Here is a 25,049-nt window from a genome sequence, read left to right on the forward strand (position 1 = left end):
TATAATAAATACTTATATAGATAAACACCGAAGACCCAGGCCAATCAGAGAAAGTTCGTTTCCCATCATGGCCAGGATTCGAACCCGGGATCTCCGTTGTCACAGTCAAGCGTACTACCGGTGCGCCACAAAGCCGCCACTGGTCACTGGTGTCCGTATTTGAAAGAATGTTGGTACACTCTTGTCTGGAGATCTGAGCTTTTTAAAAACTCGCGTAGGTCTAAATTATTTCTAAAGAAGCTAACATGAAGAGGCCCTTTGGTTCCTTTTATTCTTAAGTTAGATGGCTGCAGTTATGGAGATTTATCCCTTGATAAATAATAAATGGGTCAATTAACGGACAGCCCTCCACAGCTGCCAAACTACTGAGTGGATTGGAGTGCTGAGCTATGGAGTGAGATATGCACGTCTGCCTTAAAACTCTCTCACATAATTTTAAACAAGCAGAGGGTGACTCGTTGCTCATTGGCTTTGCAACAGCTTGTGGGCACCCTAACTAAGCCACCATGCGGCGGCCAGGGCACAACACGTTAATAGCAGCTATAGGATGCCGAGACGTGCGGCCCGGGTTCCACGAGCACGAGGTAAGATCCTGTGCTTGTTTGTTCCTAGGTTTTATTATTGATAGTGTGAGCCGTCCAAAATAACTAGAAACTTATTTTTTGTGCTGTTTGCCCAAAATGCAAAGCGCTGGCGGCCGCTTCGCGTTACTAACCCGAGGGTCTCCCTAACGCGTTAAGAATCAAGAAAAATGCTTTGTGTTCGTCGAGTGATTCCCTATAAAACGACATGACGTCAAACAATTTAAAATTCGTTCAGTTCAGTGATTTTATTTTCTCCGCGAGTGTTTACAATTGGGCTGTGGTCCGGCGCATAACAAAATACTGTTAGTTCAGAAAAGTCTTGTTTTACGGTGGTTGCATGGTCCACCTTAATTTTTTTTCGCCATTTTTTATTTTCTTACCTATGTGGTCATAGGTAATCCAGGACAGGAAAAGGGAAAAGCCAATGTAATGTAACACATAGTAACTCTCACTAGATATACATGACTCCGTTAAACAGGGAATCTAGTTCAGCTAGCATCGAACCGGTTTAAGATAGAGAATTGCTTTGGTAGGGTAGTGAGCAGCTTGAGGGGTTCTATAAAATGTAAGCCGCCAATGTTTTGCCGACCTTCAACGACGGACGGACTCCTACCAAAGTAGATGCCAGTCGCTGTTACGAGAAGTTATGTGGTACTCTCTATAATTTGTAGCAATGGTGTGCTCCAGCGCAGAACGCGGCGCCGCGGGAAAGGGGGGAGCTGGCAGCGCGCCATCGCGATCGCGGTCACACACCAAAACATACGGATTTCTCGGGAAAAAATATCGGGCACTTGCAGAGTCCGTCCACACCTCGCTCCGGCCATACAGCTGCCAAACTCTAAATGCTCTAATTCGAGAGCTCCAGTTAGCCGCCTCGTAAATTACTGAAGTGTCGTATCAATGCTTTGACTTTCCGCTATGTAATTAGTGCGTTGGCTGTAGTTCCCTACGGTGTTTGGTGCTAGCTACGGTTCTATTCATATAAAGAACCCAGATTTTGTTTTATTGTCCTGCATTCAACCAATAGTGATGCTGATGTCCACAACAGTCAAATTGGAAGCGAATTTCCCTTTTGCTATAACAATGCTCATTTGGAAAATTTCAGCGTGTGTAGTATTACAAAAGGTAAGACTAATTTCAATTAATTTTCTCATGTAAAATATTGTATAATGTGATTAACCCAGATGCTTGTTATATTTCCAAAATTTGAAAAGGAAGTACTTAGGTAGTAGCTACGAACAAGTACAACCTCCATATTTGGATTGTATTAAATGAATATGAAGTCCATTATTTTATAAAAAGCGAGCAGTCAGCTGATAGCTCTCGATCTGAAATCCGTTGATGCTAATTGATTTGTAGGTAATGTGCGCACGCGCCGGACGGAAAGTAAACAATCGAGATCGAGTGAGAATAAACGGCGTTGCTGTGTTTTCCGGGAACGCACAAAAGCCTGTTCTAAAATACCGAGGGCACGGAAGGTGACTCTCAATGATTAGATTTTTATTAATTGTGCTTAATTACCCGAACAGGTAGTATCAATTTAGATTTAACTCTAGTGTTGTTATTTATCCATTTATTACATTGATAAGGCGCAACTCGGGCTCCGCAGAGAGGCGAGGAGGCAACCGCTACTTCTTTGGAGTCTTCCCTTCTTTCCATCTCTTAAGTAAACGCAGAGTAACAGTGCGAGGGAAGCTTATCTGCCTTACATATGCCTTATCATTGTTCTTGAATCGAACATCAGATATTGATTTTGTCAGTGGTCCCTGTTGGATTTATGCCTTATAATAATTAGTGAATAGCCCCATAGATATTTTCTGAGATTCAAGATCGTGTAGGTAATGAAAATAAATTAGTAATTATACTAATTACATTGTACACGACTGAGCAATGCTGCAATAAGAAGGTGGTTAGACATCTATACTAATATTTTAAAGCTGAAGAGTTTGTTTGTTTGTTTGAACGCGCTAATCTCAGGAACTACTGGTTCGAATTGAAAAATTATTTTTGTGTTGAATAGACTATTTATCGAGGAAAGCTTGAGGCTATACATATAATATTACGCTGCAACTATTAGGAGTGAAGAAATAATGGAAAATGTGAAAAAAACGGGAGAAATTATTCATCCTTGAGGGCTTCAAAATGCCCAAAATAACTATTCCACTCGGACGAAGTCGCGGGCACAGCTAGTTTAATTTTATGTGAACTGCAATTTTAAGCCTACATCCGCAACAGTTACTTCTTATAAACGAACAAACAAACGTGTAAACAAAGTCAAAGTGAAAGAAAAATCTTCTGGTCTTCACTATAATTTGTGTCCCAATGGCAGTCGTAATCGTAAACGGTGGCGGTTGTGCAACCTCGTGTGGACGAGCACAAGGCCCGCGCTGACGACGGCATCTGCGCTCGTCTGTCGCATCGTGCCCAAACACTATTTTATGCACATAACCATATTGCATGGAAAAGTTAATGTAACATGTAGGTAACTGACAGCATTGAAATTACTTGTTCAAAAGTGTAACTTGGCCTTACTCAAGTCTTTGAGCACAGAGGCTAGCTCAGCACCTACGCTAAGCTAAAAAAGGTTGGATAAATCGCAATAATAGAGACAGTTCTGAAATCGAGACATGGTTAGAGAAAACTTTTTATCCCAGTAATTTGTGCATTTTTTACTATCTAGGAGATATAAGATCAGCGTGTATTTCATTATTATATAGCTTGTCGCTCAATTTGATTTCCTTCATTTGAAAACTGGCTGTATTTTTCAGGTATTACTCCGTTAAGAGTCAGGCGGTAGTTACTAAGTGGCAGCTTAATGGAGACCGTGTACCCTGCGTCTGCGTCGGCGCTGGCGCGCGGGCGTCGTCTGCGGCGCGCCGACCCGCGCTCGCGGCACCGCACTACGCCCGTCACTTTCGCAGAGATCAAGGTGAGTAAGTCTCGTCTCGCACAACTCTATATTGAGAGTGAAAGTAGTTACGTTATGCGCGTTTACATTATAGTAATTTCTATTGATATTATTATATTTCGTGTTGGGGAATGGTTGCCATACCGACCTTTGTGGCGCAGCGGTAGTGCGCTTGTCGGTGGAGTCAGTGGTCCCGGGTTCGAATCCCGGCCAGAGTATGCTAAGAAACGAACTTTCTTTGATTGGCCTGGGTCTTGCATGTTTATCTTTTATATATCTATTTATATAGTATCTTTAAGTCGGTAACACAAGTTTCGAACTTACTTCGAGGCTTATTCAGTCTGTGTAATATCTGCCCTGTATACCATATAATATATTACCGTATATATTTATATACCTTACTTATTTACCTATAGGTACGTGTAAAATATTTTTGTCTGATTAATTTGAACTGTGAATTTCGATATGAAAATATGCTCCACGTTGCTCTCATTCCAGTTTGGAGCTGCCCTAATAAACTGTCTTTTTTACTCTGTAAGTATTTGTGCGGGACACGGGTTTATTGGAGGACGCGCTCTGTACTGTTATTTCCCGTTATATTCAATTTGGAATTCAAGACATAAATAACTCGCGGAGCAACCCTGCAGCCCTTTCGGCTATATATACGGAATTAGGTGGTTCCAGAAAAGTCCCTCTGAATCCAGTATTTTCATTCTAGAGCTAAATAGTGATTTCGAACTACTTATACTGATTTTTCTTAAAAGCTGTGGAGGAAATATCGGAGCGAGTAGCCATATCATTTAGTAATATCGAATTTATCGAAGTAGACGTTACGTCGTAGGTCTAACATTATTACGTAGATGGCGGCATTATCTGCTGTACTTTTTACGGTATTTGCGCGTTAAATCGTTTTATGTCACTAGCTAAAAGATGGCGTGGACTGTTCTGTTAGAAAATTTTATTATAATTTTGAGTCGTCGCGTACAGTATTTATAAAACGTATAAGGAACTTCATAAATAAACACCTGGCTAGTTTAGGAGTCTGCCATAAAGCGCATAGCGAAACGAACTATCCCAGCACCACCTATGGCTCTACCAACCTTCCGGTTATACAGCCAAGTCATGGAAGGAATGCGCTGCTCTCTTCCGGCGACCTCCTTCTTGACTCCCTACAAAATCTTTATAGTCTCTTTTAGTTGTGTGTTACTCACCCACTATTCTAGTTGGGCTGACGATACATGAGCGAAACGAACCTTAGGACTATTTGAATTCAAAATATTATTAACTTGATTTCAGGAAGTAGACGAGGAGAACGAGGACGCATTAGCGTCGGCAGCGGCGAGCGAGGAGCGGCGTCGGCGGCCAGACTTGCTTGACGAGCCGCTCGGCCGGCAGTTCGCAGAGTTCCGCGCGCGGCGAGCGCGGCGGGCGCGCCGGGAGCGGGACGAACTGCGCGAGCGCGACGCGGAGGAGGCGCCGGCCCCAGCGCCGCTCGCCAGCACGGCGCGCGCGGGCAGCGAGCCGGCGGGGCTGCATCAGTCTCCGCCGCACGACACCTGACTGCCGCCTCCGACTGCTGCAGGTCCCAGGGACCGGACTAGTTTATTGTCGTTACCGAGCTGAGGGCTCACTGAAATGAGGGAATTCGCGAGAGAAACATCTCGAAAAATATTTATAATTTACCCTATTGAGTTGTTAACTATACCTACTACTAAAATAGTTACCTAACAATAAATTGAAAATCATGAAACAGTTAAGTAAATTTTAATCGTAGCCGTGACGTGGTTGTGGAAAGATGGTTCTATTGGAACACGATTGAATCCTTGGTGGTTATGTACAGTAACATAATCAAGAGTTTTGATAACTAAGGGTTAAGGGTTGGTTTGGATAAGATGTCTGAATTGCGAAATTAATGAAAAACACAATGAGTTTGGCAATCTCTTTTATTGCATTTTACAATAAATTAAATAAATAACACTCTCGTTCACACGTCTGTCTGACTTTCATAAATATATTTCTATGTACACTTAGGTTAATCTATCGTAGGTTCATAACAAACAATTACTTTAAAACAATAATATTAACTAGGGTTATCGTACAGGGATACTTTGGCGACGTCTTTTATATAATACAGCTATTTATTATATTAAGGTTATTAATTGTCAGTACCGCGATGAAGAGATCTTAGTCGTTCAGCTTTGAAAATAAAGGCACCTTTAAGTCACTGCAAGTGATAATATCAGCCCTAAAGTCATTCGTTTTTATAATCTTATTGCACTTATTATTTTAGAGTAACCATTACCTAAGCTAAGTCAATTTTTTAACACATTTGTAGATTTTGTATTATGGCGAAAAACTTAAATGGAGGCTATTAAAAGTTAGCCTTGCCGTATGTAAAACAAGGAAAAGCTTTTGTAGCAAGATTGAGCATTACTTATCTACTTTTATAATTTGAATATTTATGTAGGATCTAGTCGTCGCCTCACCCCCGTACTTTATATAGATTGTACTTCTACGTGTAGTGTTAACTTTCGTTGCTTACGTGTTAATAACAACTACGTCGAATACTCATCGGTTGCCCAGGGCTAGGCCTGCAAACACGTGGTAACATTGTAACAATTGTTCTCGAAAATATACAATATCACTTAGAAATACGTACACAGTACGATCTGCACCTATGTATAAATAATTATTATAAATATAATTATAGTCAATACCAATGTTTTATAAATAACCTTATATAAAAATTTTCTAAATAAATATTTTGTTACAATAATACTTGACTTTGTATTCCTTATATTTAATTGTCATGAATTTAATACTGTAGGTACAAAAATCTACAGCGACTTCTGCAAGGGGCACCCGGCAGATCACTCTTTCATTCATCAAACGTAAATATTTATAGGGAACGTCTGCTTGGACGCGAGTATGAGCCACCGAGAGCGCCGACATCCGGGCCATGTCGCGGCAATCTGCTGGGAGCTTCCTTAAAAGTAGTTTAGACATTGCAATGTTTATTTCGGTTTATCAACCCGCAAAATGCGGGTCGTTGGGGATCTACTGGACGGCTCGGTAAGACACTCCTTGCGGTCCGGCAAGAGCCGGATAGCCGGCGACAGCGGCGGGGTGAGGATCAGTCTTCGCGATGGCATCGTTTATGCGGGGCACCGGTCCGGCTCGTCCGGTGGCTGCTCCGGCTCGGCGGCAGACGGAATCGTCTGCAGGTGTCGCGGGGCCAGCGCCGGAACCGCTGGGCTAGTTACGGTAGAGCGGCCGGCGGCGGCCGGGGAGCCGGGCGGCTCGTCCGCCGTGACGGCCGCCTGGCGAGCTAGCCGCGGTCGCGCCGCCGCCGCGCTGCCTCCGGACCGAGACGTGCGCCACGTGCCCGTCGACGCGGTCGCGTTCGAGCCCGATGAGTCGTTACGTGACGACGACAGGTTCGAGTCTTGCGACGTCTTCCGCGCCACGAGCCACGAGGCAGCGCGGCGAGGCGGGGGCGGACGCCCGTACGCGCGCCACGAGTCTGACCGCGACGACGAGAACTCCACCGAGGAGGACACGGAGCCGGTGCGCGCGGGCGCAGCGGGCGGCAGGCGGGGCGCGGGCGCGGGGGCGGGGTCGGCGCGGCGTCCGCAGGCTCGCAGCCACCGCATGAGGCGCTCGTGGCGGGCGCGGCGCGGCGGCGCGGGCCCGGCGGCCGTGCCGACGCTGGCGCCGCCCTCGGAGGCGGTGGCGGGCGGCAGCAGCCGGCGACAGGCGCACGCGGCGCCGTGGTGACCCCGCGAGGAGCGCTCGGCGAGGCTGTTGGTGTTGGCGGGCGTCTGCCGATTGCTGAAGTTGGAAGAGTGCCGGCAGCGGCCGATGCCGCGCGTCACGCGAGACTCCTCGATCGCTTTACATACGAGTGCGCAGTCCTTTTTGAATTGTTTAGTTAGAATCGCGTAGAGAAAAGGGTTACAACAGGAGTTTAGGGGCAAAACGAATACTGTGAACACTTTCGCCTCTTCCAGAGAGACCAGTTGCGCACCGAACGCTGCAGTGAGCGCAAAGAATGCGATCGGCGACCAACACAGGAAGTCCGTGAAAACGAGCAGAGCCATGCGTTTCGCGATGCGGGAGTCGTTGGAGTTCCACGCCTGCGAGCCGCGAATGGCGCAGTACATCTTGAGGTAGCAGCCCAGCAGCACGAGAAAGGCGACTCCGTTGATGACCAGCAACGCGACGACGTAACCTAGTGCGACCGGCGTGGAGGTTTCGAAGGGCAAGCACACGGCGAACTTGCGGTAGTCCGACACGCCGAGCAGCGGCAGCGCGGCCGCTATCAGGCTGAAGGCCCAGCCGGCCGCCATCACTACCGCAGCGTGACGTAAAGACAGGCGCTTATTGAGATGCATTGCGTGCGTGATAGCGTAGTTGCGCTCCAACGTGATGACGGCCAGCGTGTACACGGACAACTCGGAGGACAGCACGCCCAGAAAGCCGGCTAGCCGGCAGCCGCCCGACATCTGCCAGGCGATGGCGTGCGCGCGGAACTCGCCGAGCGTGCCCGCGTCCACCACAGCCAGGAAGCCGAGGTACACGCCCATGAAGAAGTCTGCGGCCGCCAGGTTGGTGACGAGGAAGCGCGGTACGTCGATGCGGCTGCGGCTGAACACCAGCACGAACACCACCGTGCCGTTGCCGAGCAGCGCCAGCAGGAACACCGCCCACACGCCGCACCGCAACGTCCACCAGTCAAACAAGTCCACGCAGGGTAGGAAGGGACCTGCCGGACAATGACAGCAAAATGTAATTACATTAACATTAAGACACTTTGATCTGGCTGGCTTACTGGCTGCGTATCCACTCACCCGGCATGGGCAGGCAGTGCACGCGGCGCGCGTCCCCGCGCAGGTCCAGCGCGCGCTGCGCCCCCGCCGCGCCGCCCCACAGCGCGCCGCCCGCGCCCATGTTCGCGCTGCCGGACGCATTTACTGTAATCATGAAAACGGTTTAATGCTCAAAATTTAAGTAGAAAGTTTTAAGAGAATCCATTTTGGTTTTGAGGTTGAATCCCTGTTAAATATAGTAATATTGATTGCAAATTGATAGATAACCTTATTAGACTAAAAAGAAAATAATAATAAGGAAAGACTTGAAATGTGCATATAATTCTTGCATCGTAATTGTGCAACTCGTCGTTTCGCCTGAAGCCAAGTTGGCAGAGCACTCACGGTAGTGAGGCCAGATGTCGGTGAGGTTGGCCCAGGCGGCGAGGTCGACGTGCTGCGGCGGCACCAGCACGAAGTCCGTCAGCCGCTCCTCCTCCGCGCGCGCCCCCCCCTCCGCCTCCATCAGAGGCAGGAACGCGCAGCAGTGGTAGGCGTACGACAGCACCAGTGTCTGGGGACATCGACCAAAAATAATCACTGAGAAACCAATTGTTTTTGGCGCTTAATCAACAAGCAAAATGAGAGATGATCCAAGCCCAACCGAAAACGCGATAGGGTTATTGAGAAACATACTAGAGCTTGAAAAATCGCGTTTCATATTTAAGGACATATTTTTTAACCCTCTATTTTTTTCCAATTATTTGGAGCGAGAGTCGACGAACGAGAGAGTTGAAATGCGATTTACCAGACGACCTGTATAGTATAAATTGTTATATCATCAAAACTTATAAGATTTCACTTAGCAAGTTCATAGCGCTGATCTATCGGCAAGTATTTTGAATAGAAAATTAAACCTGTATTCTGTTGTCATCATTGCTTGTTCAATTTTGTTTGGATCAAACATATGATTAGGTACTTAACATAAAGTTAAACGCTATCTATCGATTGCCCGACAAATTACCTGTATCCTGGGGAAAAGCTCCGGCGGGTGGAAATGTCTCAGATGCGGGTTGTTGTGTGCCTTCAGGTGGAGCAGCTTCTGCAGCCCGCTGGCCGGCAGCCACGGGAACTGGTTGTTGCCCACGTTCCTGTGGAAATGCCACAGATAGTAGGTACACCGGTTCGCGTGATCCGATTCACTAGGAACAAAAAATATTAAACCAATCTGTGGGGACGTTATTGGACCCAATTTTTCCATCATAGTTTATAGCTGTCACTAGATGGCACTCGTCTTATTAGATCTATTGTAGAGATAGTTCTTCTTAACTTGAACGAAAGCAAGTACTGGATATAAGTATATGAAAGCCAACAAACGTACGTCCGTTTTACAATGAGTAATCTCTGAATACAGTTCCTGCGGGAATTTCAAGAAATTCTCTTTAGTGCAATTATAAAATTACAATATCTACCACTACTTAGCTGTCAGTCTGTGTCCTCTTTAAATATTAAAAGAGAAGAAGAAAAATAAGTTTTAGGCGATGGGCTAGCAACCTGTCGCTATTTGAATCTCAATTCTATAATTAACCCATACAGCTGAACGTGGCCTTTCAGTCTTTTGATGACTGTTGGCTCCGTCTATCCCGCAAGGGATATAGATGTGATTATATGTTACATTATGAAATAAATACGTTATACAAAAAAAAAAAAAAAAAAAAAAAATATATACGGGACAAATTACACTGATTGAGTTAGCCTCGAAGTAAGTTCGAAACTTGTGTTACGAGATACTAACTCAACGATACTATATTTTATAATAAATACTTATATAGATAAACATCCAAGACCCAGGACAATCAGAAAAAGTTCTTTTCTCATCATGCCTTGACCGGGATTCGAACCCGGGACCTCCGGTGTCACAGACAAGCGTACTACCGCTGAGCCACAGAGGCCGTCGATACACTCACAAGTCTTCCAGGTTAGAGATGGGTTCGAACGCCTCCATGTCGATATGTTCAATCTCATTCTCCTCCAAGTTTCTGAAAATAATAACAATTCACTAACTAACAACTATGAAGTTTAGAAGATACGATCGAAATATAAATTTGGCTTTTTGTAATTTTAGCTACCAACCTGTCACTAACACTGAGCTAACATTAGCCCTCGAGCCTTGCCTTCCCCGTATGAGATAAAGACGTACAATTTATAAGGACTCTGGGCTCTTTTACAGAACCAGAAAGCTTTTTGGTACTAGGAAAAGATGTCTTAAAGAGTTGGTAGGTACAAACCACAAATCACAGACAGTACAAATTTCAACATTAGATGGAGATCGCAAACTTCGGATCAATGCTCGTTATTAATAACGCTTCAAGACACAGACTCGTGTTTACGCTACATTTAATTAACTAGATATGAACAACAAACAACGCCAGTCTAAAATTAATAATTAAAGTTTCGCCATAAGAATAAACACACCACCCACACGGAACAGTCACGCTATTTCCTTCAGTTTTTTATATTTAATTTTTCTCAAGCTTTGAGTGCATTTTTTAATTTTGGAAAAACAAAAACTTGAAATCCTGCTTAAATGGGATTAGAGTTTATAAGCGCTGAACTATTGCAAAGCCGCCAACAGCCCCCACTCCCCTCATTCACCCCCTCCCCCACTTGCCAACTTTTTCCAATTAACCGGACCACTTGGCGGCATCGTTTCCATCTTTGCATATCTAATTGAGAATCTTGAGACCTTCGAGAGAGGAGAGGGGGGAGGGGATCCCGATAACGAGCACTCGATGTCGTTTTAATATTGGTATTGGTATTGGCGGCCGGCGCCGTGGGAATAGGGTTACCAGGATACTTGTGCGAAATACGAATAAATCATTAACAAAGTTGCGAAATCTTGATTTGGTATGTTTGTTAGCTTTAGCCACAAATCAATAAGTATGGCAATGAGTTTTAAGTGTGTCGCTTAACTTCAAAGTCGGATAAATCCACTCTACACTTTTAGAAGATATTCAGAAAACAGTGATAATAATATACACACTTTGATTTCTAAGGCAATTTTTATTTTAAAATGGCAACAATAGTTGATAAAACCGTCCCTTTCATCAATTATAATAATTGATCAATTCGTCTTTGCAAAAATTTAATTTTAAGATTGGATCTACCCATATTCGATATAATGGAATGCATTTTATCCATCTTTGAAAAAACTTATGATGGATTTATATTATTTTGATTTAACCTGTCTGGATTTAACTAGATTTAAAAAAATACGACCCGAGCTAGGGATGTGCTCAATGTGCTCATGACGATATCACGGTAAATTATCAAGGGTCAAACGTGTTAGCTAACTGAATAGAAAGAAAAATAACATAACTAGGACAAACCATTTTTCTATTAAAAAAAGGTGTGACAAAATTGATTAAAAACGAAGTTTTTTTTTTATAAGAGTGAGTAACTAAATAAATTATTTTAAACAAAACTTAATACTTCTTCTGAATCATCTTCTGCAATCTCTTCTACGAGCGTTGGTCGCCCTATCACATTTTCACTGTTGAGCATATTTTTATAATAGTTTAACTGCGGCAACGAAGCCGAATCTTGTCCAAAGTGAGTTTTCAGCAATTCTCTGGACAATAACTTATACCGATAGTCCTGTATACCTACTAAAAGATCGGAGAGGTCGTATGTAAAACAAAACTTGTTACATATTTCGTCACATCCAAATTATTCTGTAATAGTAGAATAACAATAGTAACTGTAGATAATTGAGTCGATAATGGCTAGCCACATCACTAGCGCTGTCTGAAGATTTAAAATAACGCTTGCATACGTATTACAAATTTACCGAATTTTCGCTCTTTCCTCTTTCTTACGGCGAGTTTTTATATTAGGCCGTTTACGGGCATTACTGGGTGACAACATTTTAATAGAATTATCCATGGAAACGAAGTAATTACCCAAAATAAATAATAAAACACGGGAGCGCAAGTTGTTAAAAGTCGTAAACTTTACGTCAACTGTCGGACATATTGGATAAAAGCAATGCGTTGATTGGTCGTCATGGATATACCATCATTTGAAAAAAAATGGACAGTGGATGTATCTGGTTTTCATAAAATGATATGACTTTGACTCTTAATTTCTCACAAACTATCCGGATTTATACACAACTGACAAAATAGATTCAAAGCTTGTGTTTTTTTCTTTTTAACGATACCAAAATCTTAAAAATCTTTGAAGATGGATTTATCCAAGTTTGAAGTTATGCGACACAAGTATCATGTTATATTTAAACGAAAATTTACTAAAAGGGGAACCTAGATAAATAAACCTTAACCGATTCGGAAAGCTCCAATCGAATGTCGTCTAAAGCTATTCAAAATAAATTATGAAATAAACGTACTATTTACTTATGAAGAGAGTTATAAAAATGAATTTATTAATCCTGGCAGTTTTAATAAGGATAATGAGAAACTCTTATCAAAATATTGCATTGTCATCGGTCCTTGATATGTGTGCAAAGTTCCAAGTTGATCAGACGTTTAGAAATCAGTGAAAATTAAACTCAAAGATTCCGTTACATACATACATACATACATACAACCCAAGCTAATAAAAGCGTAGTAAAAAGACAGTGCTTGAAGTTGGGTGTTCCCTTAGATTTTTTCAGATTTCTCTACTTATGTGTTAGCAATTCAATATTATTCTCCTAATTAATATCTTGATCGATCATACTTTGGGGCTAGCTTTCCTTCTTCCTTTTGGCTTTTAGTCCTTGTTGCATCTGACCTTGAATGCCTTTGACCATGGATCCTGGATTGGGTGAGTCAGGTTTTTAGACGAAGCGACTCGCATCTGACATCCGCAACCATTGCAGATAAACCTAACCCGTATTGGATTGGTCATGGCTACATCCAGTTGCCTGAATGTGCAGGTTCCTCAAGATGTTTTCCCTCGCCGTAAGACTTTGGGGCTACCTAATGTGTGTGAGTTGTTCCTGCAACAGTGTGGTCACTCACAGCACTTGCAGGCGCGGCGTGTGGCGGAAGGCGTCCCGCGGCAGCGCGCGCAGGCGGTTGCGCGCCAGCAGCAGGTCGTGCAGGCGCGCCAGCCCGCGCAGCGCCTCGCCGCCCAGCCAAGAGATCTGGTTGTCCGACAGCTCGCTGGAGCAAATACGTGATGGTATATTATCTTATCTTTCATCCGATGTCGTTCTTTCAGTTTTGGAAACAAAAGTCATGTTCATCTTCTGGATCCTCATCTTTTATTCACACATCATTTAATATACAATTAACTTGGTAGTTAACATGAAATCAAGTGACTTGATTGGCAAGCGATAGATAATAGTAGAAAATGTAGTGGACTTACAGCACGCGCAGCTCCGCGCACGCGCGCAGCTCGGGCACGCGCTCCAGCTGGTTGCCCTTCACGTCCCTGCAACGCGGAGACACTTCTAAGTTAATTCCTTTAGGTCGTCCTAACTGAAAGTCAATTCTTAAGTGACAACTTTTGACTATGCCATCTCTAACTTAGATCACCTCGAAGTGTCTCCGGCGGTGTAGATTGATGTTGAAGCGATTTAAGTTAGAGATGATATAGTCAAAACCTACGAACAAACGGTTATCTTCAGCCGCCTAGACTAGGGAGTGAGCGATACAGAAGTAAATCACGCTAAGGAAATTTTGTACATACATACATAAATATAATCACGTCTATATCCCTTGTGGGGTAGACAGAGCCAACAGTCGTTAAAATATTGATAGGCCACGTTCAGCTGTTTGGCTGACAGATTTGAGATACAAATAGTAATATGTTGTAAGCCCATCAGCCTAAATGAAGAATCCTGAGTTTATAAGCCTATTACTTAGTCGCCTAGGATCAACCGGCACGAATAATCGGAAGGTTCCTAGAACCAACGGTGGTGTTCCCACTAACACCCGGCTCTAGGAACACGCTAAGCAAGACAGTTTGGTTTTTTATAATAAAGCGTCGTCGATTTCAAGCTACTGGTGCCGCCGATTTAAGTGTGTAGACACCTTTAGATTAATGACCCGCAACATTTGAGACGTGCTTGCCAGACAGCACTAACGATTACAAAATCAATACAAGATAAATACCGCAGTCATTGTAATGGCTATGTGAGTGGATCTCCGACCGCTTAGATAAGGTCTAATTCTAAACAAAATCACATTACACAAAGAAAGATTAAAAATATGTATCTTCATTAAACATACATTCACATTTTAATTCTTATCCGATATTTGATGGCCATGATAAACTGGCTTAATTTTATTTTAAAGGTTGACTTTTACAATCTGCAGAAAGTGAGGCATTTTATAATTTTCTTCGCTGAAAGATTTCTCATATTTTTTTATTTACGTGTCGTGACGAGAAATAAAAGCGGATTGTCCACACCGCAAATTCATTAGAAGCCCACTGACACAGATTCGCGAAATTAAACACTGCAACTAGTTTTTCTGCGCCGCATCTCTCTGTGGCCCGTTTGAAGTTCACAAACATCGTAAATCATGAGGATGGCGATGTGAGACAGCGGCGCCCCGCAACATTAGCAGTCGAGATGAGTCGCCAAACTTGAGGCTAACCTTGATTCACGTGTGTCTATTGTGTTTGTCATAATTAATAAAGACTTTCTAAAGATGAAATGATATTTTTACCTATAACACCTGCACGGTTGGGTCTCTAACCCATGATTTTACGCTGAAATTTTTTATTTAAAGTTGAAGTTGTTGATGAAGTGAGTAATTGCTTCCCATCTGTTTTTCGTACATACATACATATAATCACGTCTACATCCCTTGTGGAGAAGAATCCAAGTTAAAAAGCCCTTTTGCGACATCCATGAGAACGAGATAGAGCTCTATTCTATTTTTTTTATTAGTGCCGGGAACCACACGGCACACTGTTATTCTTAACGGACCAATTTACCCAGATCTCATTCTGAAAACTAGTGTAGCCTATTTAGGAATCTCGAACTGTAATTACTCAGTCCGAGTACTTCTGTAAGCGCAAGTAGGTTAAGTAGGTCCGCTCGAGTACATTCAGCTGCGGGATTTGAAATCAAAATGTGGGGATTAGCGTCCAGGTGGCGCGGGATTAGCGACGGTTCATGCTAATGACGCATCCACCGCCGCCGCTGTTGACTTATGAATGTTATGCTTTTACGCAATTATTATGGTAATCTCTGGATTTTCCAACTTATTGGTTTCGTGACCTCTTCCTGAACGAGAACTCACTGGCCAATGACCTTTGGCGATTTTTGTATGTATCTGTAGTTCCCTTTATAAGACGAATAATAGGGAAAAGGTGATTGGCTGATTCATCTATCAATGCACAACCAAAACGGAACAAGGAAAGGTCTTTTAGTCAAACTTTACGGAACCAACTGCGATGACGTAGACGATAGATATAAGCTAGTAATCAGTAAAACTTACAATGCTCGTAACTGCGGTGCGTGCGCGCAGAGATCTGCCGGCAGACGGGTGAGCCGCGCGCGGTCTACACGCAGCGTGCGCAGGCGCTCCGAGCCGTTAAGCGACGGCAGATCGCGGAGACCACGCGCCTCAGACAATATTCTGCAAGAAAAACATTTACAAAGTGGGCAAATGCTTATTCGTTTCTACCATACTAGTCGTTCGCGCTACTAGAGATATGTAGCAATGATACATCTGTACAAATAGTCAATAACTTAATAAGTAATGCTCGTGGAATACTCCCAGCACCAGATGGGGCCCTGCGGCGTGTAAACAAGAGATTGGTAAAACTGGGACTTCGGTAAACAACCGCCAAACACAGGCGACCACACAGCGCTTAGTCGCGACGAGAAGATGTAGTTTTCAGACATTATTATTATTAGTTAGTACAGGATTCGAAGTCCCTGCCCTTGCTAGCTATGCGCATAACTTTGCGTTAATGGTAATCAATTTATTTATTGAGATTACTAGCTTTCGCCCGTAGCTCCGTTCGCTCCGTTCCAACTTCCAATAGGAATAATAAAAACGTGTTTTCCAATGTGGTGTAAAATATATTTGTAACGAGTTTATCAAAATTGGTTCATTGATTTAACCACATAATAGAGAGGGTTTAACTGTAAAATGGTAACAAACAAACTTAATTGTTGGCTGAATTTTATGTATCAATCCACAGGACAGGCTTGTTGCCTGATATTCTTATAAAGATGTTTATCCAATCCATGTAAAGTTGGTAATAAGTAGATAATATACATGGGCCTTATTTATAGCTTTTGTATTTTCTAGCTTCGGAGATTGAACAATATGGCCGCTCCCCGGGGACAGCGCCGGGTCAGCTCGAGATGCTGCAATTTATAAACTCCTTCAAAGTTCACATTCAATTTAAACCACATCTTGGGAAGCTCGTATCCTCAATGGATTGGTTTTAAGATAAGGGAAATTCTTTGACCTTTCTAAGTTGATTTTATTTATTGGGACTGGTTGTTACAGTTTACTTTTAAACTTTCACATTGCATAACAAATTATGTCAATAACCAAGTTTTACAATTTGATCATACTTACATGTAAAATTCCTGTTTACTGAGTCACTTATTGGGAAATGCATGCATGTATACTTATCAGAGCAAGATCAGATATGTATATTTACTGCTAATAAACATGCAGCAAATTGCGTTATTGCGTTATTTTATATAAAATATATGAGGATTTTGCGAAATGTAAATATACTTATAAACATGGGATTCCTCTTTTAGGCGATGGGCTAGCAACCTGTCACTATTTGAATCTCAATTCCAGCATAAAGCCAAACAGCTGAACGTGGCCTATCAGTCTTTTCAAGACTGTTGGCTCTGTCTACCCCGCAAGGAATATAGACGTGATTATATGTATGTATGTAAATATGCTTCCCAAAAATATAAACCACCTTAAATATTCGGATTTTAAAAGAAGTTAAAAGTGTTGAGTGCTTCTAGTAGGTACATTGAAACCAAAACATCGCTAAATATGTGACCGGTCTTGCGTCGGGCGAGTGTCGGGCGAGTGTCGGGCGAGTGTCGGGCGAGGGCGCGCGCGGCTCGCGGCGGACGCGGTCAGTGGCGAGGCTTCATTGCCAGTCGGTGAGCAGCTCCTGCGGCATAACATCTACCGCTTTATAGGTAACAGGATGGCATTGTCCCGAGAAATATTTGATATTAAATAGTCATATTTTCAATGCAAATCACACTCTATCCACCCTCAGTATTTCGAGATCAACAGAGAGCTAATTTCCATAAACTGGCATCGAAATTTGAATAACTTAGTTGCGAAAGTGCGCGTGTAAAATTTGTGTCTTCAATATATGAGGTAAAGAGCGTATAAGTACTAGGATTCAATCGAAATAGTTCACAAGATCTATTTCAGATAGATTAAATTTAATAATTGTCATATCTTTGGTTGGTTTCACAACATTGATTGACGTCAAAAAAATTACTTAAAACTAAGTTTAGTGCCGCTTCGGCGGGGCGGCGGGGTCACTTCATCGACACTGCCAACGTGAATGAGATTTATATTATTGTCTACGGGCCGCCTCACGAGCGCGCCCGGCTCAGCTCCCCTTCGTCCGGACGTCACGCCGACCTTCTCATCGCAACATGTTCTCTGACCCCTTTGACCGTGTCCCACAAATCGATCAAAAACCTTATTTCAATTTCCTCGACATGTATTTCACTGTTTCGCGAAGGTGAAACCGCGGTAAAAATCTGTGAGATACTCGTATGTATGTATCACCGCGCGCTGCAGTTATTGCAAACAAATACAAGCTGGATCCGACCTCCGACAGAATCCCGGTCATGTGACACACTGATCCCTTCTCCACATGTTCATTTAATTCTAAACATATCCTTCTAGTTTTATTTATTTTCAAATTTGCGACCCTGTTGTACGCTGTTTTAATATTTTTCCTATTTATAACTTTGTACCTAATTGCTTTTCAATAAACAAAGATATTGCCAACATAATTTATACGTAAAGCTGTCTATCTACGAGTTTGATGGATAGGTACTGTCGTAATTATGATCCGTTATGTTCAATTCAGCCAGCCTTGGTCGGTCAACAAATCACGTGCATTTGCGGAAACCATACTGCGAGACTATTTTGCATCACTTCTGTGACTCAGAATTCTAAGGTCTATTTAAAAATGATTCTTACGAATTATTCTGTTCAGCTTAATTGTGCTTGATTGTGCACCGAAGTGGCATTATAAAGTAACGCAGGCACACAGGGTTCGCAGGTGAGCTCGCCAGGAAGTGTCAAGGTCGCGGCGGGACCTCGCGCCGCGTTCAATATTCATGGCGGTGGTCACGTGACCTCACCGTAGCGACGCCTGATAAACCACAATTACCATACTGTCGGCGATGGTTAGATAGAAGTACGAGGTGCGTGGGGTATAAGATTGGAAGATAATGTAAATTTTTAAACGGTTTTCTTTTTTTTCATTTATTTCGTTCGGTGATTCGTTGAAAAATATATCACTATCCTCCTCCTCGCGTCGTATACCTCATTGCTGAGGGTCGTGACTCCCCCGCCGAATCACTTTCTCTTTGATCCTCCACCTGTTGCGATCCTTAGCGTCGTAGAGGGCCTTATGGAGATCGGTGTTTAGTGACGATCGGATTTGATCCGACCATCTTGTAGGGCTGCGACCTCTAGGTCTTTTTCCGTCAACCGTCCGTCAAAATATCACTATACACAAATACAAATCAGAATGCACTCGTTGCCAATCTATTTAGAGGGAAAACAATTTTTTTTTTGAAAGTGTAAGTGTGGAACATTCTAACGGTTGTGTGATGACTAGAGTCCACCAAAGCAATAACTACACATTTTACAGCAAACCAATACGTATTTGATTCTTTGACCTTCGGAAGGTTCAATAAGGCGTGAATTCCTAGGTTTCATACATATTTAATAAATTCCATGACAGCTTAATCACCTAACCTTCTAATATGACAAAGCCATTACAATATGCACCGCAAACCTTTTGTATAATAATCCAAATTACATATGTAAGAGTTGCCGATCTGTATTAACGCATCTAACACTAGTTGTAAGTATATTAGAACAAGGAAGAGTTTCTGGTTAAAGACAGTGTAAATATAATATAACACATGTTATATGAAGTAAATAATAAATGGTACATGTTAAATTAACCTCGAACCAATAACATTATACTGGTTCTAGATTCATTTGACAAGCATTACCACAGCAACGTGGAGTTTCTGAAAGCAGACAGCACTCACAGCGTGGTCAGCCTGGGCAGCTGCTCCAGCGCGCGGCGCCGCAGCCGCGACAGCGGGTTGGCGCGCAGCTCCAGCCGCGCCAGGCGCCGCGCCGCCGTCAGCACGCCCTCCTCCACCAACTCTATGCGGTTGCTTGCCACAGACCTACACACACAATAAGATATTTGTAAAATATCTTTTGGTCAGTCATCCCTGTGACTGAGAATTGGATTTGTTAAGGTTTTAAAAGTAATTTACTTAATGGGTCATCAACTTCTTGTTCTTCGTCGCGAGGATGCTTAACCATGCCAGCTCCCTTAGTTAGCAAAGAAACGACGGGTCTTGGATAAGAGCCAGTTTACGGGTCGCTACGATAAGGAAGAAAAAAAAACAATGACGATAATTATGTCTGAAACACAGGAAATACTCACAAATCCTCCAGCAGTGGTAGCAGACACAGGGCTCCCGGCAGCTCCGTTAGAAGATTCTCTTCCAGTCTCCTGCAAACATCCAGAAATTATTATCTAATTTCTGTGAATAGATTGTTTGATCTTCTTATTTGGGGTTTAAGAAGATGATCTGATTTACATATCCCGTTCCCGCAGACATCAACCCCACTACGGTTAAATCTCCTGAAACACAGTTCATGACAATCAATCAGGCCACTATTTAGGCTACACGAGACATGAAATTTCCGGACGATCTCAGTTCAACTCGGTCTCGGAAGCGGAGTGACATCCGACAAATGTGGCCGATTAATTACGACGCAGACTGAACCCCCGGGATTGCCAGACAAATTCAGGAGCCGGGAACTCCGATACGGCGGGATTACCGCCCAGTTTGTGGAAGCCGATATGATGCGCAGTGCAGCTCCGCTATTAGTCAGGGAGATAACGTCGCCGGCGAGCGACCCACTTTATTTTAGTTTTAAACTCCGATATGTTCAGTTCTTTTAGCTATTTCATACCAACCTTCAATTCTGTCTGGATACCAGACGAATAAACATGGATTTTAATGTTCTGTTTTCACATATATATGATGGTCGAGTCACCTCTGACATTTGCAGTAAAATTAGAGTTAATGTAAATAAAGCGAGCCCGCAGCCAGTAAACTGTCGGGTTTACTGCCGCTCGCCGTTGGTGGCGCGCTCGTCAACTGCTGATAGCTCGTCGCCGGGAACTACAACGTTTACGAATTAACTGTCATCGGTTGTCTGAATGTCTGTTCTAAGAAAAATATAAATATCCAGAAAATAGTGCGATACTCACAATACGCGTAAGTTTGGTGTGTTGGCAAAAGCTCGGTCCGAGATGTGAGTGATTCGGTTGCGCTTCAAAATCCTACAATAAAAGAATAGTATTAAGTTAATAAATTGTGTACTCGTCCAAATTTACGGAGGAAGTTTACTGACATGTCATGGAATCAGAAATTTCCAAAAGCCTGATAATACTGGGTCGGTTTGGGTAATGGTATTCTTTGGTCGTTCGATAGTCAGACTTATATTCGCGTAAATTTAGACACAGGTAGTAGATATAAAAGCCGATGTCAGCCAGCATCCAGCAGCCGCGGTCAGGCGGCGCCAACAACTCGTCAAATCAATACAAAGTGGCATCGGCGGCGCTGAGTTACGGCTCGCCGCTGCCAACTCGCGCCATAAAGGGGAAAACAATGGCCATTACGCGGCGAGTATCGCGTTATGGTAATTTGAAGGCAATAAATGAACTGGGATATAAACTCGCCGCAGTAAACAATCGGCGTCGAGTTTACGAGCGACGCTCCTCGGAGGCAGGCTTCCGTTCTACAAGCAAAACATATGACTACCGAAATTCAGCTTCATCTTCATTACTTATCACAAAATTTAACATTTTGTGAAATTCAGAAGTATGTAGAATTTTCAGTTACTCATGTATTGTGGTCACTCTCCTGTCATAAGTGATGTGACGATCTCAACTCAACATATTGATCAAGATTATGCGGTAGTTGTAGCCATTGAAAAGTTGGAAATGAAGTGTATTTTAAAGATCTAAATGGTGATATAAAGTTTGATGACTTAACTCATTAACATCATATTACATAGCTTAGACAAAATATAGGAACACTTACGACAAAGCGACAGAATAATGTAAAACTGATGAACTTTATCGCACATAGAGCATGTTCTCTAACATTATCTCGATGTTCTTAATATACAAGAAAATCTGGAAACTAGTTCCTGTTACTTTAGATAAATTTAAGTGAAGGTCAAATCTCATAGAGTAGATAGAAAAGTAAATCAAAATCAAATAGAACTATTTCAATAACGCTCCCTCTATTACTTTATCATTTTCCTACAGTTCCTCTCGATGCCGGATTTCGGGCTCCTCACAAAGGACGCTTAGCGTTGATTACAATCCTCCCTAATTCGAGAGTTTACGCTTAATAATGGCAGAATAAAGTCAGCGAAAACAATGGAAGGGTCAAAGTATATAAAGTAATAATGATCGAAGCCGACTGCAGCCGTTACCAGAGTGTCAACCCCGCGCCGTCTGGCGGAGAGAGTTCAGCGCCAGCCTCACAACTACACTATAAGGCGCCGGTCCTACAATATTCGGTTTTGAATCCAGAAATCTAAACAGTAGAGCCTGGTGATTGAATTTAATACGAATACTAGTGGTTTTGTACGGATATCGTGTTTTTAAGGAAGTTATCTGCTGAATCGCTGTGTCATAAAGCAGATAGCTTCATGTTGTCACTTGTAATGGTGATGTCTAGGCATTTTTATGATAACGATTCTTTGACAATATGTGATGCCTATTCCTGGCTCGTTTTATCTATATGACACGTCATCCGCTGCTTCCAAGACTTACATCTATATCCAAAGTAATAAGCTTTCTATGTGATGCAACCAAATCAGCAATAAACAAAAAAAAATCAAATTCAAAAATCTACTCCAAATCAGGATAATGCGTAAAAGGATATTTAAGACACGAAGTGACCCAAAAAAGGGTTAGCAACAACCGTTAAACAAGTTGCGCTGAGTGGATGTAAATATTGGAAACATGATCCTTCAGCTTCTCAGAGATTTGTAGCAGCTTCAGAAGTGGGAGAGTAGGACGACTTTATGTTGTTTGTGTAGCAAGTCCGTCGGTAGGGAACATTACGCTGTTCCACAAAAATGTTGTTATTGTCTACATTCTGGATTATTTTGTACTAGTTAAATAAAATGAATTCGACGTTAATAAAAAGAAAATTAGAAGAAGATAATGAATCGTTTTAAGAGCGCAACAATTTCAGAATGAAGGCCATTGGTATCAGCTAAGATCGCAATAAAACTAACTATCGACGCTATTCCCGGGATAATAAACGAGTTAGAGCAATCTTTTCTTCGAGTGGTGTCCCCCGGAGGCTGATGACCCCTCCCCCCCCCCCCTCCGCAGCGGCGGGAGATCAATTGGGAGGTCATAATGATGCTATATTACATGCCCAGGGCAGATCTGCATGGGTACAGTAATGTGAAAGTATCCATTTGACAAAACATTTACCGGATATAATATTCATTTTCTTAGAAAAATTAAGCTCCGTAAATAGGTATTTAGAAACTTGAAACGTTAAAATGTGCAATTTATCTATACAGTTGTCCTGTCAAATATAAATTCAACAGAAATTTAAGTGATATTTGTTTTTCGGAATTAGTTCTAAAATCTCTATTTTTAAGTGTCATTTTAATATATCGATGAGTCATAGATTGACTTCGCGGCTAGGAAACATTTATAATAAATTTATTTGATGGTATCGATAAATGCTTTGATAGCGTCGGTGAATGGCCACCGCCGGCCGCATATCAACGCCCGGCGACCGGACGACCGGACCGGCCCGCGCCCGGTGGCCGCCGGAACGCCGGCACACCTACTTGTACGAGTTACTTTCAGTGAACAACATTGAGTGGTTTTTTCTGCTGGATAATATAAGGCAAATGAGATCAACGGGTTGTCTTATTATAAGTACATACAACCTTAGCAAGCTATTCAACTAAACGAAGGCTCTTAATCTTGTACTATAGGCCAAATCTATCGCATGGAAGATAAATAATCAGAGAAAGTTCGTTTATCTCATCATGCTTTGGCTGGAATTCGAACCCGGGCCTCCGGTGTCACAGACAAGCGCACTACCGCTTCGCTACAGAGGTGGTACAACGTGAACTGAACGTGGCCTTTCAATCTCTATGAGAATGTTGGCTCTGTCTACCCTGTAATGGATTAAGATGTTATTATTTGTATGTAGAGTATGTAAAGGAAGTGAGGAACTTGACTCCCACTGACCAAGCTATAGGATGTGATGGTACAAGCGTCAGTAGGTGGAGGATAGTGTTGAAACGGAACTGACAGGAACAGGAACAATTGCGGAAGATACGGAAGGAATTCCGTCCAAGCGCGGCGATAGCAAAGTGGGTGTAGACCCCACACAACTGAGATACCATGATGCAGATTGCAAAGAGTTGTGGTATCGCCGTATTGCTTGGCAGATATGCGATTTGATTGTGGACTGGAGTATCACCTTATTTTGTTTGATATTGGTAGCGGACAATAATAACTACCCAAAGGTTTGCTTTGTAGTGGTCCCCAGATTTTAATACCGAGCTAGCTCGACCTATACTTCTATAGACCATATTTTTGCGGAGACAAAATTTTTGATGACATTAAAAGCTATTTTGAAAAATTTACTTACGGCTAAAGTCTGTCAGCATAAAGCTAGGATTATGTGCGCCTGCTCGTATTACGCCAGAACGTTTATTATACAATTAATGCAGCCGAATAAGCGTGGGACTAAATATAGCTAAAACCCAGGACCGACATATTGTCAGCCAGCAATTTGTCACTTCTAATCTGTTGTTGGACGCACAGCTTGTATATCTGGTTTTAGTATTTTGGTTATTTTTGAGAGAACAGGTACCTATATGATATAATATACTTTCAGATACTTGGTTGACTGGACGGAAATCGCTTCAGGGATACGACGCCCATTATGCATTATTATTGGTTTTGTGATACCATATATTTCTTTCATTGTGTTATGTATCATAAAGTATTTACAAACGGACAGAGATAACGAAAGCGTAACTCAAAAACTGACGCTATATCAAAATGATGAGAGCGCGAAAAACTAACAGTAGGACAAGAAAACAAACACACGTGACGCAACGAAGGCTGATCCGTTAGGGACGGTGTTCGCATAGTTAGCACTTGTCTCGTAATGACTATAATCATTCATGCGGACGCCTGCCACAATGGCTGAGCTCTACAAAGCTATGTTTACTTGCTAATCAGTTACCACCTACTGAATAAAGATTTGAATGATTGTATGTTAAATAATAAAGTACCTAAAAGTTTATGACACAATATTTATCGTTATGTGTATTACTACGTTATATATACAAAAGGATTGTTAAGTCCTTTTCCTGACAAAATAAAGCAATGTGTAGCATTTTTTGTGAAGATAAAGTTGCATGGCCGCAGATGGCAGGGATT

At 42.6% G+C, this 25,049-nt stretch overlaps 2 protein-coding genes across 2 annotated transcripts in view; one reads left to right on the forward strand and one right to left on the reverse strand.

The window, feature by feature from the left end:
* Positions 1–1,239: 1,239 nt before the first annotated feature.
* On the forward strand, positions 1,240–5,452 carry LOC106140669 (uncharacterized). The gene is made up of 3 exons (XM_060950301.1): positions 1,240–1,709; positions 3,353–3,513; positions 4,789–5,452. Exons 2-3 carry the CDS (start codon positions 3,400–3,402, stop codon positions 5,050–5,052), a joined length of 378 nt encoding a protein of 125 aa, XP_060806284.1. The 5' UTR covers positions 1,240–1,709; positions 3,353–3,399; the 3' UTR covers positions 5,053–5,452.
* The window catches only part of LOC106140668 (lutropin-choriogonadotropic hormone receptor), a 44,126-nt gene continuing 24,494 nt past the window's right edge, over positions 5,418–25,049 (reverse strand). The window contains exons 6-16 of the mRNA XM_013342292.2: positions 20,814–20,885; positions 19,977–20,045; positions 19,567–19,710; positions 15,758–15,898; positions 13,674–13,739; positions 13,325–13,468; positions 10,268–10,339; positions 9,325–9,451; positions 8,706–8,874; positions 8,343–8,465; positions 5,418–8,257 (exon numbers count right to left, since the gene is read on the reverse strand). Of these exons, the coding sequence (XP_013197746.2) occupies positions 6,648–8,257; positions 8,343–8,465; positions 8,706–8,874; positions 9,325–9,451; positions 10,268–10,339; positions 13,325–13,468; positions 13,674–13,739; positions 15,758–15,898; positions 19,567–19,710; positions 19,977–20,045; positions 20,814–20,885 (2,737 nt within the window). The 3' untranslated portion in view covers positions 5,418–6,647. The remainder of the gene's footprint in view (positions 8,258–8,342; positions 8,466–8,705; positions 8,875–9,324; positions 9,452–10,267; positions 10,340–13,324; positions 13,469–13,673; positions 13,740–15,757; positions 15,899–19,566; positions 19,711–19,976; positions 20,046–20,813; positions 20,886–25,049) is intronic.

The sequence above is a fragment of the Amyelois transitella genome, chromosome 21 (assembly GCF_032362555.1).
Source record: "Amyelois transitella isolate CPQ chromosome 21, ilAmyTran1.1, whole genome shotgun sequence".
In the NCBI taxonomy this organism is placed as follows: domain Eukaryota; kingdom Metazoa; phylum Arthropoda; class Insecta; order Lepidoptera; family Pyralidae; genus Amyelois; species Amyelois transitella.